This window comes from Camelina sativa, chromosome 7 (assembly GCF_000633955.1).
Source record: "Camelina sativa cultivar DH55 chromosome 7, Cs, whole genome shotgun sequence".
In the NCBI taxonomy this organism is placed as follows: Eukaryota; Viridiplantae; Streptophyta; class Magnoliopsida; order Brassicales; family Brassicaceae; genus Camelina; species Camelina sativa.
This window is the reverse complement of record NC_025691.1, coordinates 10,287,855-10,306,227: the sequence shown is the minus strand read 5'-3', so window position 1 is coordinate 10,306,227 and position 18,373 is coordinate 10,287,855. Positions and strand designations below refer to the sequence as shown.

General features: G+C 39.9%; 2 protein-coding genes and 1 pseudogene across 7 annotated transcripts; 1 reads left to right on the top strand and 2 right to left on the bottom strand.

Annotated features, from left to right (window-relative positions):
- LOC104700863 lies at positions 401-2,402 on the bottom strand. Its single transcript, XM_010416464.1, has one exon. It carries the CDS (start codon positions 1,831-1,833, stop codon positions 607-609), a length of 1,227 nt encoding a protein of 408 aa, XP_010414766.1. The 5' UTR covers positions 1,834-2,402; the 3' UTR covers positions 401-606.
- LOC104700861 lies at positions 6,730-9,956 on the top strand (annotated as a pseudogene).
- Positions 8,043-17,511, bottom strand: LOC104700862 (mechanosensitive ion channel protein 3, chloroplastic-like). Of its 6 annotated transcripts, none has more exons than XM_010416461.2 (9): positions 17,131-17,511; positions 16,793-16,897; positions 16,642-16,695; positions 16,111-16,268; positions 15,778-15,901; positions 15,573-15,673; positions 15,381-15,494; positions 15,082-15,142; positions 8,043-10,972 (listed from the first exon to the last, which is right to left on the bottom strand). In XM_010416461.2, the coding sequence occupies exons 2-9, from the start codon at positions 16,871-16,873 to the stop codon at positions 10,277-10,279; spliced, it is 1,389 nt and encodes a 462-aa protein (XP_010414763.1). In that variant the 5' UTR covers positions 16,874-16,897; positions 17,131-17,511; the 3' UTR covers positions 8,043-10,276. The 6 variants fall into 6 exon arrangements, with proteins under 6 accessions (XP_010414763.1, XP_010414765.1, XP_010414764.1 ...); XM_010416463.2 differs by having other exon boundaries at positions 15,573-15,670; XM_010416462.2 differs by having other exon boundaries at positions 17,145-17,511.

Below are 18,373 nucleotides of genomic sequence, written 5' to 3'. Positions count from 1 at the left end.
GAATACTAAATTGTAACTGAAATAACATAAACTATGAATTGACTTTTTTTTTTCTATTCATTTTTATTTAAATTCATTATAAAGATCATTCTAATGTTTATTTAATTCAACTTTTGTAATATAATGATTATTATAATAAAATTAAGTCTGTTTGGATTTTAATTTTACAATCATATATACAAATGTTGTTTTCTTATTTCATAAAAAAGTGAATGAAGAATGTTACAATGATGTATATATAAACGAATAATATAGATAATAGTATATAAATTGATTTCAACATATCATGCGACGAAAATCTGTAAATTGTTGTTTAGCTAAAAATTCTACACTGATATCTTCTTTTAGTAGAAATATCTATAAGAAAAAATTCAACAAGGATTTTACTAAAGATCTGTAATTAAGCTCATTAGTCCCAAAATACACAACAACACATTGATGATACAAGGTGAGAGACAAAATAAATAAATCAGACATAAGAACAACAACAATAACAAAAAAAAAAAAAACAAAAAAAACAAAAACAGAAAAGACACATACAATAGAATTAAAAGAGACTGGTTTGGTGAATATTCCCTCTCAGTTCTGTCTCCATGTTCTTTAACTTCAACCCCACCATTGATGCACGGCAACTCCTTCATCTCTGAGTTTGCCATAGAGAGCCAAACACTCCCAATAAGCTCTACCCTTTGGCTTGCACTCCAAGAAAAGCTCATCCACCATTTTGATCGACTTGCTCCTCATCATCTCTTCCACCACTTCCGCTTCCGCCTTCATCACCACGTATTCATCCTCCTTCACATTATCTTTCAGCCACTCCGTCATGCCCATTTTCTCAGATTCTAGGCTCATCTCATCGTTCACCGTCTCAATCTTGTACATCTCAAACTTCTGGTTCCTTGTTGGGTAGTTTTGAATAAACCATTCCGTTCCACTGCTTCCTTTTCCGTTGCCCACATCGATGAACACTCGCCTCGAGTAGCTCTCGAGGTCCATATTGTCTCCCATAAGGTCGGGGAGGTACCTTGTCCGTTTGAAATATGTTCTTGATTTCCTGGAAGCTGCTCTTGGTGGTTCAAGGAGAACATCCTCTAGCTTTCTCAAAGCTTTTTCTTTGGCATCTTCTTCTGTGATGCCGAGAAGTTTTCTCCCGGTGGCGGCTAAGCTCTGCTTTTTCTCTGTTTCCCCTATTTTCCTCATCCTCATTACCGTGTACTCAGAGCTCTTTACGTAGACTATTTCGTAGTTTGGATGTTTCAAGAAACTTGGAGGAAGATCTTGAAGGTTGACTTGGACGGTCAGGATGCCGCCAACTTTGAGAATCCTGTCTATAAATTCAGCAGAGTCAATGTGACGAGAATGCGCAAAGGCGAAATCAAAGGTCTCGTTTGGGACCATGCTCTGCATCTCCTGATCGTTTGCAGATACAAGAAGCATATCAGTTTCGATCACTGTTTGAGAGTATGAAGAAACAGTGACCTCATCATCTCCACCACTTAGGAAGAGTGCTTTGTCTCCCATCTTAAAAAGACCTTCCTTCTCCAAATCGTTGAGAAGCAAAGGCAGTAGCTCAGGAAGGTCAGATTCAACCGACTTAGATGGATCGGTTGCAGAAGTAGCTCCATATTTCAGGAGACTCAACCAAGTAAATGACAGAAACAACAAAGCCAAAAGCGTTGATCTCATAAAGAGACTTAAGACTTCAGAACGAGAAGCCTTGAGGAAAGAATCCGTAGAGCTTAAAGATGAGCTCGAATGGTCTCTCTTTTTCAAGAGGTAGTGAAAATGCTTTTGGCACATGGAGTGAAAGTCTTGGACAGTAACAAACACCATATCTTTTTGTTATTGTCTTAAAAAAAAAGCTGAGACAAAGAGAGAGGATGCGAAAAAAGCGCAGTTGAAAGTTAAAGAATAGGAAAGAGAGAAGAGAAGAGAAGAGAAAGCTAAAAGAGAATCCAAAGGAAGTAAGAAAGGAAGAAAGAAAAGGGAGCGAGCGAGAGAAGAGGCGAGCCTAGCGAGTGCAGAACCTAGCGGCAGTATGATTCCCACCGGTGAGAGATACGCGGCTACTCTTCAAATTAGACCAAAGGGACATCAACTGCCTCATCCTCTGTATCTCCATATCGCGGTTATCAACTAATATACCTCTTTCTTGCTCTCAATCTGCTATTTCATCATTAACGCTCACACACACAAAAATAATATGTTTTTGTTCAAAATATAAGTTTTGTCTGGTAATCAATGGATCCTCAGATGTTGCTTCCAATTCATAGATAAACTCAAGGAAGCAACATATGGGATTTGAAAAAGAGAGAGAGAGCAGAAAGAGGTTTTTGTTAAATTGATTTCTGTTGGCTGATTTCTTCAGGCTTAAGTTTTTCCTCTTCTTTTTTTTTTTTGTATCCCGCAAGAGATGAGAGAGAGTTAGATTGAAATTATAAAGGGCTTTGCTGTTTTGTTTAAGCCTTTCTTTACGCCATGCCTCTATCTATTTTAAGATCTTTTCCTTTAAATTCATGGGGGATCTTAACTTCTTATCCAAGTAACCTCACCACCTTCCTATATTAGGGTATGTCCACATCAGTGCTAACTCATTCCAGTTCTTAATTGTTTTGACTCTGTTTTAAGGTTGATGAAACAATAAACTCGTTGCACAGTTTACAAGATGTTAAATTATCTTCCTATGTATATTTACTTTTACTTACACGTGTTTAGTTTGTTCTTCATTCATAATTATGCAATCATGTTGCTACAATAATATTAAGTTCACTTTGGCATAGTTAATCTCAAACCGATACCGATGACTCTCTCTCTCTCTCGTCTATGTAATGTAGCAAATATGATTACAAAGGATTTTCTCATTCTGAAACTAGAATAAGACATGACTCATGAGTGCAAATCAAATCAGAATTTACTTAGCAAATTTGACTGTTTTCTAATGAAAAACTTATCATCTCAGCACCGGATGCTCTCTAGCCAGTCAACGTCAATTCTTAGGCGACTGCGGGACTAACCCATACACAGGTACAGATGCTGATTGTTGTATCTGTTGCAAAGCCATATACACGGCTTCACCTAGTGTACCTTGTTGGGCGGCAGTTCAGGGAACGTCCCCCAAACATTGCCATTGCTACCGAAAGATATAAGGGGTTTTAATTAGCCTCATCATTAAAATTAAAAGTGTAACCTTTTTCTTTCATTTGGTTTGATGAGGACATGACATGTTTGTATGTTTATGTTTATGTTTAAGTTTCTTTTACTTCCAAAATAAAACGTCAAGCGCAAGTTTTACTATTGACCAAATCTAAGACTGTAAAATGAGAGTATATTTTGCTGACTGTCAATCCTCCAAATTTTTACAAAATGGAAGTGATCGTCTTCTACAAACCGTTGGTGAAAAAACATCTCGATCCGTGAGAGACTCGTTTAAGTCACTCATTAGAGCATAATACATCCATAAAAGAAAACACACAAACTTAGACACTTAACAGTCAGATACCATTACTTATATGACATTCCATATAACATACATGACATTCAAGATTTCCAAAGTTGCTGATACCATATAGAATGTAATATACACATATATATACACTGAGATATAGAAGGAGGATTAGGGAAAAGCTAATTAAGGAAAAGCTAATTACATATTAGTCCCCCAAACAGATTTTTTTTTTTTTAACAACAGCAGATTGACTCAAAAGAGTCAATGGGAAGGAACATTGTTTACATAGGTAATCTGATGCAAAACTGAACGGACACGGCGTACCAGATTGTCTGCTTTACCATTCTGAGTACGGAGGATTAATGCTAAGGAAAACGAACTGAACTCCTCCTTATCCACTTCAATCTCCTCAAGATACGGCTTGAACGTGGGCCACTCTGAAGGCGAAGACACCATCTTCACCAAGTCGGAGGAGTCAGTAAGAAAAACTACATCCTGATTATCGGCGCCAATCATACATCTCATTGCCCAGACAAGGGTCTCCATTTCTGCGTGAAGAGGCGTAAGACTACGACGAAGGATGGATGCACCCATAGTGGGAAGGTCGCCTCCTGAAGACGTACAATACCAACCTCGACCAGCAAATTGTTCTGTTGCTTTCCAAGAACCATCTATAAAACAATGATAACGCGTTACAATGTTATCAACCGGCCGCTCACCCCCACTGCCAAGGAGGACACATGGGACAACGGAAAAAGTGTTAACCATGTCATCCGCCTGTGCCTTGAACCAGTCCTTGGATTCCTCCTCCGCCATACGCAAAATCGCAAGCGGATTTGAATCCAGATTAGAAAAGATTTTATCATTCCTAGCCTTCCAATTATACCACAATATCCAAAGATACACCTCCGGATCCATTATTTGTTGTATTCGCCAAAATAAGAAATCCATATTGGCAAAGATGGACTCTGAAAGAAAAAAGCCCGGCAAGGTTGGGAAGGAGGATAAAGCCCAAAATTGCCTCGCTGGTTGACATTCAAAAAGAGCATGATTAATGGTCTCTGCTGGAAAACCACAGAGCGCACACTCAGCATCACAGCTCATCCCTCGTCGCCGAAGATTTGATGTGACAGCTACACATCCCGTAATAACTTGCCATAAGAAATGCAGTATTTTTGGAGGGCACCTGATCTTCCAAACAAAGGCCTGGAGGGGTGTGATATCCGTACCGCAGGTATTCCTCTCTGAAAAACCTTGCCGTAAAATGTTATATCCAGATTTAACCGTATATACGCCTGATTTTGTAAAATGCCAACCCAACATATCCGGAGAATGCGGAGATCCTAAAGGTATAGCTGAAATAATGGCAACATCTTCCGGTTCAAAAGTGGCCGAAAGCAAAGCCATATCCCAGGAATTAGTAGTCCTGTCAAAGAAAGAGTTTACTCGAAGCATGGGATCAGGAACCGACCGAATGCATAGTGTTGGTCTCGGGGATTGGGCAGGGATCCAGGGATCAGTCCAAACTGAAATAGTGTCCCTAGAGCCTACCCGTTTAATGAGTCCTTTACTAACCAGAGAGCGAGCAGAAACCATACTCCGCCATCCATAAGACGGTGAGTAGGATTTAATTGGATCCAAAGGATCAGAATGTCGATAATATCATCCTTTAAAACCCTAGCAAATAGGGAATCCGGAACCGTAATCAACCGCCAGAGTTGCTTAGCCATTAAGGCCGTATTACAATTATCCAAACACCCAAAGCCCAAATCCCCGTCTGTCTTGCTAAGACAAATCTTATCCCAAGCCACCCAATGGAGTCCTCGTGATTGGCCAGATGAGCTCCACCAGAAATTAGAAATCGCACTAGTGAGCTTTCGCGTAGCCGTTTTTGGAAGACGAAAGCAAGACATAACAAAAACCGCAACCGCCGTAGCAACAGACTTAATCATGACCTCTTTCCCGCCCTTGGACAATAGCCTAGCAGGCCAGCCCCCGGCTCGTGCATGTAACCGATCTTGAACAAAGGAGAAGATTTTTGTTTTAGAACCACCCAAGCTCTCCGTGATACCTAAGTTGTGATCCTTAAAATACCTTTAAGTTCCTCGCGTAAATGGGAATCCATCGTATGCCCAAATGGAAGAGATGATTTTTGGAAATTTCTTTGTTGGCCGGAAACACGCTCGTATTACTTCAGAATCCTCAAAATAACCTCACATTGCTCCTTCGTGGCGCGACAGAAAAAAAAAGCTATCATCCGCAAAAAACAAATGAGAGATCGCCGGACATGTCGTCGACATCTTGATCCCCCAAACAGATGTTTACATGTATATCTTATAATTTCATGGATAGTGTTAATTGTTCAGCTCCAAAGTGAATCAAAGTATAAAAACACAATTAACGCCATCCATGTAATTAATCCATGCTCAGAGTTTTTAATCTACATATTAAGTTTTTAAGTCACTAATGATTACTTACATAGATTAAATGGCGCAAACCTCTATGCTTAAAAATTTAACAGAGTCACCCTCAATATTTTCCAACAAATGCATTAAATTGTTTGGATTTTGGAAAACAAATTTCTTCTACTTCTTCTTCCACTCATTTCTAGTCAAATTAATACCAAGTTTTTAAGTCGCTTATCTTGATTTTGATTTCAAAGTTTATTGTCGGGTACAAACCAACATCCCACATCGGAAAATTAGAAAAAGTATAAACCTACTTAGTATAAGGCATTTTGGAAAGGAGCCCAATAAAAAATCCGTGCTGGCTTTGCCATCTTGGTACAAAGCGGACAATATCATACTAATGGGACTTGAATTGGTTTTAAAAAACTCAACAAAGTCTGCTCTATTTCACCTTCGCCATCAGAAACTTCATCAGTCTCTGCTTTATTTGAATCTCCCACCCTCTCTCTCGCTCTCTAGTTCTCTTTTGACTTGTGTTCTACAAGTAGAGTTCTACTATATATAGAAACTAAGAAATTGCTATAAAGTTCGAACGTATGCAATAACAAAAACTAACCGTATAGAAATTTTAACAGTTCAAAATTATTAGTAGGAGTAAGATTAATCAGCCATGAAACGTTGGGAAAGAGGAGAATAAAAAAGATGCTGAATATCTTAGGGTGTAAAGTTGACTTAAGTCAATTTTGAGTTTCGGGCCGTCTTGAGCATAAAACTATCAATATTATTCTTTGTCAACTTGATAATAATCTAAAATCTTGGGAAGAGTTCTTTTATTAAAAACAAAAGAAAAAACTCGGGAAGAGTTGTAATGTCAAATTAGAAATACTCAATGAGTCAATGTTGATGTTCTCCCCATCATGTATCACGGTGATGGTATTGATGATGATGATGGTATCACTGCGTGTGAATGGGTATAACCGTTGCATTGAAAGCGAAAGGAAAGGATTGCTAGAGCTCAAGGCCTATTTCAACAACTCCATGAATCCGTATGATTGGCCTAATGACACAGACAGCGATTGTTGCAGATGGGAAAGAGTCAAGTGTGATCTTAAAAGCAAGCGTGTGATCAGCCTCGTCTTGAGTGATACATACGATGCTCCTCCCCTACTAAATCTTTCCGTTTTCTATCCCTTTGAAGAATTACAAACTCTAAATTTGAGTGGTCTCGGGTACTGCCAAGGCTGGTTCAATGATATTTATGGTATATTATTATTTACTTCCATTTCTTATCATATTTGTAGTCTATTTTCCATCCGAAAAAATTCACTCACTAGTCACACACCATTGGTTTTGATTTTCAGGTTATAAAAGTCTCGGGAGATTGAAAAATCTTAAGATCTTCGATTTTAGTAAAAACAGCGGCGTCAATATTAGTATTTTACCTTTTCTAAATACAGCTTTTTCGCTTAGAACTTTAGTACTTCGTGGGAATTATATGGAAGGTACGTTCCCAGTGACAGGTACGCCCCACTTTCCGGTTTTTATAGAGCTCAATATCAAAATCTAGAGAGTACGTACTTTGTCATCTTTAAACTTCTGGATCAGAGCTAAAAAACTTGAGAAATCTAGAAGTGTTGGATCTTAGTAACGCGTTCGTTGGCCCAGTGCCAGGTAAATCTTAAATCTAGCTAGCAAATTTTTTCTTTACCTCCTATTCTATTCATATATAGATCGAAAATATTCATTTGGACACTTCTTTAATTGATCTCTCTTTATATCACTTTGCCTTACCACAGACTTGGCAAATTTTCATAACCTTCAAGGCTTGGACTTGAGCAATAATAGATTTTCTGGATCATTGGAAACGAAAGGTATGTTAATAAATAAAACTTTTATTTTCCTTAATGGAAATGATCTCGTCGTCTTATGCTTTTTGCATGTGATTGTTGCAGGACTTTGTCAATTAAAGAATTTGTTGGAGCTCGATCTGAGTCAAAACAAATTTATTGGACATTTTCCTCAGTGTTTTGCTGGTTTGACCAAACTCCAAGTTCTTGATATTACTTCAAACCAATTCAATGGGACACTTCCATCTATTATCAGCAATCTTGATTCTCTCGAATACTTATCTCTATCAGATAATGACTTTGAAGGTTTCTTCTCTTTCGAGTTAATTGCCAACCTCTCGAAGCTTAAAGTGTTCAAACTGTCATCCAGATCTAGTTTGCTGCAGGTTAAAACGCAAGTCTTTTGGCAACCAAAGTTTCAGTTAAATGTTATGGAATTACAATATTGCAACTTGGAAAAGTTTCCAAGCTTTCTTTAACACCAGAAAGATTTGCGCGTAATTAATCTCTCTAACAACAAGTTGACTGGATCATTTCCCTCTTGGTTTTTGTCCAAAACTTCGGATTTTGCTTTTGCAGAACAACTCTCTCAGCGTGCTTCAGTTGCCAAGACTAGTTAAGCACAACTTGCAGGTTTTGGATTTATCAACCAATAAATTTGATCGACGGCTTCCAGAGAATTTTGGAAAGGTACTTCGTTATTTACAACACTTGAATCTTTCCAATAATGAGTTTCATGGGAGTTTGCCATCTTCATTCGGTGCGATGAAGAAGATCGACTTCTTGGACCTATCTCATAATAACTTCTCTGGCACGCTACCACATAAATTCCGCATTGGTTGTTCTTTCTTGGCTATTTTAAAGCTTTCATACAACAGATTTAGTGGCCAAGTTTTTCCAAAACCAACAAATCTTCGAAGGCTGGCTATATTGATTGTGAATAACAACTTGTTTACTAGGATCGCAGATGGATTGCTTCGTTCAAAAAGATTATATGTGCTAGACATGTCGAATAACTATCTACAAGGTGTCATTCCAAGTTGGTTTGGCGAGACTGAGTTACTTTATCTTTCTGTGTCGAATAATCTTTTGGAAGGTACTCTCCCAAGAACCATTTTTAACATATCCACCATTAAACTTTTAGACCTGTCTAGGAATAAGTTATCAGGGAATTTGCCGTCGCATTTTAATGGTCTGAATATGAGTTTGTTGTACCTCCACGACAATGAGTTCAGTGGGACGATTCCAAGTACATTGATAAAAGATTTATTGGTACTCGATCTGCGAAATAACAGATTATCCGGAGCTATCCCGCGCTTTGTCCAGAACCAGTTTATCCTCTCTCTTTTGTTGAGGGGTAACAGATTGACTGGTCATATTCCTACTGATCTATGCAGTCTAAGAAGCATAAGGATCTTGGATCTTTCCAACAACAGATTGAATGGGTCTATACCATCTTGTCTCAACAATGTATCATTGGAAGAAGCTTAGTATATGCGAGTGGTGGTCAATTTTATAGTTATGGATTTGGTGATAGAGAAAAGGAAGTGTATTCTAGGTTGTTGGTTTTACCGCAACATTTTTCTCGAGACTACCCAAACAAGTTGGATTTCATGGTTGAATTTGCATCGAAGAGTAGGTATGATTCTTATGACGAAAGAAGTTTTGAATTCATGTTTGGACTAGATTTGTCAAATAATGAATTCAGTGGTGATATCCCGAGAGAGCTGGGAGATTTTCAAAGAATACGTGCTTTGAATTTGTCTCACAATTTCTTGTCAGGTTTCATACCTAAAACCTTCTCCAATCTAACTGATGTGGAGAGTGTTGATCTTTCGTTCAACATTTTGCGTGGACTGATACCACAAGATTTATTATCTAAGCTAGACTATATGGTTATATTCAATGTTTCGTACAACAACCTGTCAGGCTCCATTCCTACTCAAGGCAAATTCTCTACATTGGATGAAACCAACTACATAGGTAATCCTCGTCTTTGGGGATCAGCCATAAACAAGAGTTGTGATGATAAAAACACTATCGGTTTCGTGGAACTCGATTCTCAAAGCAGAGATGACGACACATCAATCGATCTGGTGACTTTTTACTGGACCCTTGCAGCCACCTACGGTGTAACGTGGATGGCCTTTATTGTGTTTCTTTGCTTTGATTCACCTTCACGCCGAACATGGTTTCGCCTTGTTGATGTTTTTATCAACTTTTTCAAATGTGTTTGATTTGGCATATTTTTCATTCGGATTTAAACTTTTTCAGTTTGTAAGATCTTCGAAAGGTCAAGAGTTCATTTGGTTTTATCATTTAGGAGGTGTTCCCGTTGGATTTAAATAGTCAAATTTTGATTCTTATGAATCTTCTAAACACGAAAAACCTTAAAACTAGTCACTTGAAACAAACTACTTTTTGAGTTCTTGAATCGCTAGGAATTATTTACAGAGGTGAAATGGCGCAACCCCTTACACTTAAAAAAAATTAACAGAGTTGCGCTCATTCCTCCATATCTGTTTGTTACTTTCTACAGATGCATCCAAATTTCTTTATACCTCTTCTCCTTTCGCTCATTCCAATCCAATACCGAGTTCTTCAGAATCCATTAACGCACCAGATGCCTTATGTTCTTCATCAATCGGGAGTGTACGTTTTGAGCCATCCAGCGCAACACCAAGAACAATGTTCTCCTCTAGCGAAGAACTGGTACCTGATCCACCACCATCTCGAGCTTTCGAATCTCCACTGCTCTTTTCAGTCCCTTGTTTTGCTTTTGATTTCAATGTCTGCTCTGTTGCACCTTCGCCATCAGAAACTTCATCCTTCTCTGCTTTATTTGAATCTCCCACGCTCTGTTTCTTCTTTTCTTCTGACTTTTGTGCTACCAGCTGGTCGGATGTTGAGGTTGGTGAACCCTTAGTGCCTGTACTGGAGTTGAAACCAAGAGCCACTTTCTGTTTCTCTTTTTTGCCGTTATTTTCTGTTTCAGCCTTGGTTTCCAATCGTTCTTCTTGAAGGTCCTTCTCTTCACTCTTTGGCATTGAGTTGGGTGAGGAAGACTTTGTGTTGTCATCGCTGTTGATTTTATAGGATGGCTCAATCAACATGAGTCGACGGTTCATCGCTGCTTGGTTGAAAATGATGTCCGAAAATCCTGCACTGTCCACCTCAGCCTCATTACGCATCCTCTGTACTGTTCGAATGGGAGTTGCTAGACGTGCCCCGTGATGCCTTATTACTGTAAGAAGATCCAAGAGCACTGCTTCCTGTTCAAAAATACAAATGTCTATGACATACCCTCATGACATATTATAAGGTTCATCATAAGATTCCATAATGATACATACATATCCATATGATACTGATATGTCTATATTTTGTCTCTCCTTAGCCTATTTTTATCATGCATTTAGCTAGGATAACTCATTGGTTTGCATCGTTTTCTAGTTTTTTCTATACACTTTGCATGTCTAGGTAGCTCTTGCATCATCCTTGCATACATTGTGCATTTTGGAGTATTTCAGGTATTTAGGAAACGTTGGAAGCTATTCTCGTCCGAGCCATGGTCACCATCTTCATTCTCGTCCGAGCCATGGTCACCATCTTCATTCTCGTCCGAGCCATGGTCACCATCTTCGTTTCGTCCGAGCCATGGTCACCATCTTCATTCTCGTCCGAGCCATGGTCACCATCTTCGTTTCGTCCGAGCCATGGTCACCATCTTCATTCTCGTCCGAGCCATGGTCACCATCTTCGTTTCGTCCGAGCCATGGTCACCATCTTCATTCTCGTCCGAGCCATGGTCACCATCTTCGTTTCGTCCGAGCCATGGTCACCATCTTCATTCTCGTCCGAGCCATGGTCACCATCTTCGTTTCGTCCGAGCCATGGTCACCATCTTCATTCTCGTCCGAGCCATGGTCACCATCTTCGTTTCGTCCGAGCCATGGTCACCATCTTCATTCTCGTCCGAGCCATGGTCACCATCTTCGTTTCGTCCGAGCCATGGTCACCATCTTCATTCTCGTCCGAGCCATGGTCACCATCTCCGTCTCGTCCGAGCCATTGTCACCATCTCCGTTCCGTCCGAGCTATCCGTCCAAGCCATGCTCCTCAGCCTTCCATCCGAGCTATGATGACATTGGATTCCATTCGACGCACATGGACTTGATCGCACATGTCGGGAAGAAAGACGTTTGGTTTCACATGCTTCAGGAGATTACCGAACCGACGCTTTACCTTGTCGTTTTAAGTTTTAGGGCTTTCCATGTTGGACTACTATATATACATTTTGTTAAGTCTTTGCGGAGACATCTTATCTTTTAATCTCGTTTTCGTTCCCAGAAGGTTTTTAACCTAGCATCCAAAACACGTTCTCAGACTTGTATTCCGATATCGTTGAGATTTATTGAGATTTTGCATTTGATTCCTTCTACAAAGTTGTTAATCTTATTTTTATCTATCTTATTATGCTTGATTCAATGATTTCTGTGTTTGCATCCTTGACTATGATTTTCGGATCTGAGTAGTGTGGTAGTTCCTGAGGATGGGATAGATTAGGTGGAGGATCTTAGGATGTAGAGTGTTTAAGCTTTGATTGTAAAATTCCCTTCTGGACTAGAGTTAGAATTACTTGTTTCTCTCTGATCAATTGGAACTAGGTTCGAGACATTTCCGCACCCAAAAGGTGTTTGATGAAATGTCTGACCAACTAGTGCCAGAGACTTACGTTCCTAGCCTAAGAGATTAGTTGTCTAGGATGTTTGTTGACACGAATGAACTTGTCTGTCATGCCTGCTCGACCACGTTTCTCTAGCGAGAGCTAGGTATGGAAGTGGTTGCGTCTGAGTAGCTTTTGCCAAGAGATTGGATTAGCTAAGTTGTGATGTTCATTGTTTAGGGATACTTTGCTTATGGTATGTTAAACACTCCTTAGACTAGAATACTCCACCGACATCAATTACCCCATCCTTAGGACTTCTTTCTTTCTGATTTTATTACATTCTTGGAACTGTTTCGTTTGTTCATGCTTAGAATCGTTTGCGTTTTTATTCACTTTCGCTTCTTGTCATGCATTCTTGTTTCTTGTTCTGTGACTCATTTCCATTTCGCATTTTGATCATTCTAGGACTCTTAGATAAAAACACTCTTTGAATTGGCTTAACTTGTGATTCCTTGATTGCATCTTGATTGCTAGCAACATCCCATTTGGATTGACACCTTAAATACTACAACACTTAAGGTTAATTGAACCTGCTAGGAGACACAAAAATCTTAGTATCAATTTGGCGCCGTTGCCATTTGGGATTCGTATTGTTACATTTGAGATTTCAAGTTTTGCAAGATTAAGTTCTGTTACACTTATCATTCTGAGTACTGACTTGTTTTGGTTGTTTGCTTGTTTGTTTTGCATCTCAGGAACCTGTTGATTGCAACCTTGCATGCACACCAGATCAAGAGGGCATCAGAATCTCCTTCCTGTGATCGACGAAATCAACCGGTTGCAACGCCCACGACAAGCTCGTCAACCCGTTGAGCATCTCGCACACGTCACTATGGAACAACAGCATGAACCACATCAGGGACCGCGAAACATTGGTGCTGGGGATGCACCGAACACTCACACTCAACGTGCTGGAATCGTCCCTCCCGCCGTGCCGAACAACAACTTCGAGATCAAAAGTGGTCTGATTACCATGATCCAAGGAAACAAGTTTCACGGGTTGCCTATGGAGGATCCACTCGACCACTTGGACGAGTTCGACCGTCTTTGTGGTCTCACCAAGATCAACGGCGTGAGTGAGGATGGTTACAAGTTGCGCCTCTTCCCTTTCTCCCTGGGAGACAAGGCTCATCAATGGGAGAAAAACCTTCCCAAGGGCTCAATCACCACCTGGGATGGCTGCAAGAAGGCATTCTTGGCCAAGTTTTTCTCTAACTCCAGAACGGCACGTCTCAGGAATGCGATTTCCAGTTTCACTCAGAGGAGCTCAGAATCATTCTGTGAAGCCTGGGAGCGTTTCAAGGGTTACCACAGCCAGTGTCCACACCATGGTTTCAGCAACGAGTCACTGCTGAGCACTCTATACCGTGGTGTACTTCCAAAAATCCGCATGCTGCTTGACACTGCTTCCAACGGTAATTTCTTGAACAAAGAGGTTGAGGAAGGATGGCAATTGGTTGAGAATCTCGCCCAGTCAGACGGCAACTACAATGAGGATTATGACCGCACATTTCGCGGCGACGCTGGGTCTGAAGAGAAGTACAAGAAGGACCTCAAGAATGTAAATGAGAAGCTTGACCGTATCTTGCTGAGCCAGCAGAGGAGCGTCCACTTCGTCTCTGAGGACGACCCTTTCCAAGTTCCAGATGGGGAGGGTGAGCAGAGTGAAGAGATCAGCTATGTTCAGAATCAGGGTGGCTACAACAAAGGTTACAACCCCTACAAGACGAATCCCAATTTGTCTTACCGAAGTACCAATGTTGCTAATCCACAAGATCAGGTGTACCCTCCTCAACAACAACAGCAAGGGCAACAAAAACCTTTTGTGCCTTACAATCCGGGATTCGCTCCAAAACAACAGTTCCAGCAGGGTTACCAAGCTCCCTCGGGACCACCGCCAGGATTCCGCCCTCAACCAGTTCAGCCTACACCAACCCCAGATCAAGAACTGAAGCATATGATGCAACAAATTCTTCAGGGTCAAGCTAGCGGTTCCATGGATACTGCAAAGAAGTTCGCTGACCTAAGTCAGCGGATGGAATGTTCCTACAATGTTCCTACAACGACCAGCAAGAGTTAGCAGTACTGTCCCCAGACCCCCAGCCGTTAGCCACTTTTGGGTAGAGAAACCCAACAGTTCCATAAACAATGAAGCAGCAGCAACCCACGCAGCAGTATAAACAGCCTTTCCAGCAAAGCTAAAACCCATCTGCGTAACAATACACATATTTCCGCGTAAACCCCCTTAGTTGGAGAGTCATAAAAGATATCAGCATCTAATCTTATATAAAACTTGTGCATCAGCCAACTGAGTTTTATTCATCTATGTCGAAGTAGATTATTCCTTCAGAACAACTAAAATAAGTGAATGTAAATTGCTTATTCACAAAAAGAATACATGAGAATCACTATCTGAAGTACAGTTCAAATATATTGTATCACCTTAGTTACTAGAAGAACTAGACATAATACAAAAGATAACTTCTCCTAAGAGGTAGTGACTAAACACAATTCAGCCATATAGCTGAAGCAACATAACACATAGGTAGCTGCAGGTATTGTGTTACCACTTAATGTTGTAAATTAGGAAGACCCAAAACCATCAATAGAAATTGAAGTGACCAAATATGTTATAAGGATAGGAAGACGTACATTTCTGCTATCAGCAGGATTATTTGTCTCCATAAAAAATTTCTGCGCCTGCTGAAGTAAGCTGCAGAAAAGACATTCCGTCATTTGGAATTGAACAAACATTTGGAACTCAATAAAGTATGACAGACATACAAGGATGTAGGAAACTGATAGCAGAAATGATTGAAAGAACCTAAGTGCTGAACTTGCAGAAAGCTCATTTAGGTCTTTTGAGACTTGTATTCTTAAGCAAGTACTTTAACAGTCAAGCTCAACATAGCAGTGTTGTATAGTAACAGTATACAGAAACTCTTGCTCACCTTGATAAGCAGCAGGCAAATGCCAAGACCGTTGACATGGACCGAGCAAAGCTAAGAAGGCGTTGCTTAACAGCCTGGCTGGCACTTGAAGGCAATACTATTGGGTCTAATGTTCTGGGGATAACAAGTTCCATCTTGGTTTTAGTAAAAACATATAATATTTAACCAGTTAAGAAAAAAAGTATTATTGACCTGCATAAAAGGATTGCTCCACTCCAAAGTAGCAAAGGCTGAAGATATGACACAACAATGTATTGCGTGCTGCTCTTATGTGAATTTGCGTCATTCCCCTTCTGAGATTGAAGTTGCACATCCATGCAAAGTAAACTATAGCAGGTATTCCAGGAACAGAAAGTGTAGGAACGAATAATAAAGAATGACTGTCTCAGTATCTCACCTCGAACATGGTAGTTCTGGCAAGGCGCAGAAGGGGTCTCAGACCCCATGTAGCAAATGCGAGAATCCCAACTGCTGGAATCAGTTTCATCAAATGCGGATTTCCTCGTAAAGCATCGTATGCCCTGATATCAATAACTAACATTTCAGGGAAAACCTGTATATGTGTTTGATAGACAGACCAAACGTGGAATGATATCCTACTACTGGTCGCTTTTTGGGTCTCAGTTATAAGCAAACGCATGTAATGTGTTTGCATACTTCGTCAATTTACGACACCCAAGTACCCAACTCATTTAGTAGGATTAAGAGAATTAAGGTTCAAGTATAGAACCTTGTGAATATTACTGCAGTTGATTTAAGGATAGGGCCTTCATTTCCATTCCCGGGAAAGAGAGCTGACCGACAAACGAATGCATTACACCTAGATGATACAGGTACTGTTGAACCACTCAAGCTTTCCAGAAGCTGAAAACTCCAAACGTCTTGTCTCTAAGACAGCACGAAAGAAAACATTAATTGAAGCCCACGTGAAGGTTATACTAATTAAAAACCTAAAACTTTACTTAAAACATGAATCTACGTTACAGAGGGGAGACAGATAGCAAACACATGGCTAACAACCGTCTTATTATAATCTATTCTAATTGAGAGCTATATATAACTATTAGACACATAAACACACAAAAGTTAAATACACTAAAAACAAACCCAGAAGCATAAATATGAGAATCGCAAACCAAAAAAAAAAAAACTGCTAAAGTTAAACCAACAACATTGCTCCAAGAAAAGCAAACAGAAGCACCAACAGATACACAGAGCAAGAAACTAAACCATTGAACTATGCTAGGAGCACAGATGATACCGTGGCACATGATGAAAGAAGACAAGTCCGAGTCAGAGACACACGAGTTTTACTCTACACGAAAAAGAAAAAAAAAAAAAGAAAGAAAGAGAAATTAGACACACCAAGTAATCAAAACGCAGGAAACAGCACAAACACAAAAACAACATACATTATGGTATCCAGAAGCTTCATGGATCTTATGAACATTGAGATCATGAGACAATGGTAGAGAGACAGTACGCATCATCATCCCAAGTGTACGAAATCAATAATCCTGCACAAAATAAAGAATCAGCTTCAAACTACCAAAAACAATTCAAAAATTACGAAACACTTTTGCATAATTCTAACTTCCACATTGCAACACAGAGGACGATTTCAATTTCATCGAATTTTCCGAAATTCTCACTAATTGAAGCCGTTCCTTGACTAAATCAAGTCCGAATCACACTTATTCCTCACTAATTGTAGTTTTAGCCACAAATTACAAGATTTCGCGGAAGTTACCTAATAATACTTACGGAATTGAGAAGCCCAGAGTGATCGGAAGCGAACGACGAGAAGCAAGAAGCGATCCGGATAAGATGAGAGAGAGAGAGAGAGAGAAGTGAGCTTCTACGTCTTCTTCTTCTTCTAGTTGTTTGATGATTAGTTTCTTTCTTTGTTACGAGAATAACCAACAACAAGACATGCCTAGAGCTAACGTGCGCGGCGAGGAGGAGGAGGAGGAGGAGCTTTGACGTGTTATCTTTTTCTAAACTACGCTTCTTCGTATCGTGGCAGACGACTGACTCATCAAAAAGTAACGATCACCTCACCTCCCGAGTTTGTTTTTGGGATTAGACGAGACGAAATGATTTTGCGTGGTCCCGCAAATTTACGATTTTCACCAAACGGAAGCTTTTCACTCTCTTATCCGAAATAAATACTTTCCACGTGATGTATTGTAAATGGACCGTCGTTTATTCTTCCACCGACCAATTTAGGCCCAAACCCAATTATAAGTTTTTAGTTGACCACTAATAGCACAAAAATAAAGTTGTATTTACAAATTTAGCATATTATTTCTACTGTTCTTAAAACAATATTATAGTTATGACTGTATGCTTTCTCTCTTCTCTCTCTAAAATCTTTGAGAGAGAGAAAACTTTAGAGAGAGAAAGCAGCTGTATATTATTTCGACGACTTTTGTCGTCTGTTTTTTGTTTCCGGCTAAGTCTGATTTATATTTCTCGCTTAGATGCGAGTTCTTCTTAGCCCTTATGACTAAGTTTTGTGTTTTCTTTTCTTTTTGCAGAGTCAGGTAGATTTCTTTCAAGTTAAAGAGATCAAAGCCGAATGGTGATTCAGAAGTTTTAGATCATCAGATTGCTCGATTCCAAGCAAGAGGAGAGTAAATCCTCATACCCTTCCTAGTGGCCGTAATTGGCTGTGTATGATGGTTTCTTTTAATGTTTGGGAATTGGGAGGAATTTTGTGGAGGGTGAAGAGCAGTTTAGGAGAGCAAAGTTTTGCGACTAATCTGACATCTAGCCATCTCCCGTTTTTCGTTGCTTCACAAATCTGAGGATTCACGGGGCTTTTTGTTTCTTAACACTCGGAGTAAGATGCAAAAGGAAAGTGGTGAGCTCCGGTAGTGAGATTCGGGGCAAAAAGCTGAAGATCGATGGATCTCTGTAGCGAAAAAGATGAATTTTCGGCAGGAATTTTTTGGATCTGATCGGAGACTCAGCTCCGGTGAAGAGCGGCG

Bases quoted from the DNA above. Each gene is read 5' to 3' on its own strand.
- LOC104700863 (XM_010416464.1), bottom strand. From the start codon at position 1,833: ATGGTGTTTGTTACTGTCCAAGACTTTCACTCCATGTGCCAAAAGCAT.
- LOC104700862 (XM_010416461.2), bottom strand. From the start codon at position 16,873: ATGATGATGCGTACTGTCTCTCTACCATTGTCTCATGATCTCAATGTT. The intron at 15,495-15,572 runs GTCAATAATACT...TGTTATCCCCAG, and splicing joins GGAGCAATCCTTTTATGCAG to AACATTAGACCCAATAGTAT. The intron at 10,973-15,081 runs GTACGTCTTCCT...ATTTTTGAACAG, and splicing joins ATCCTGCTGATAGCAGAAAT to GAAGCAGTGCTCTTGGATCT.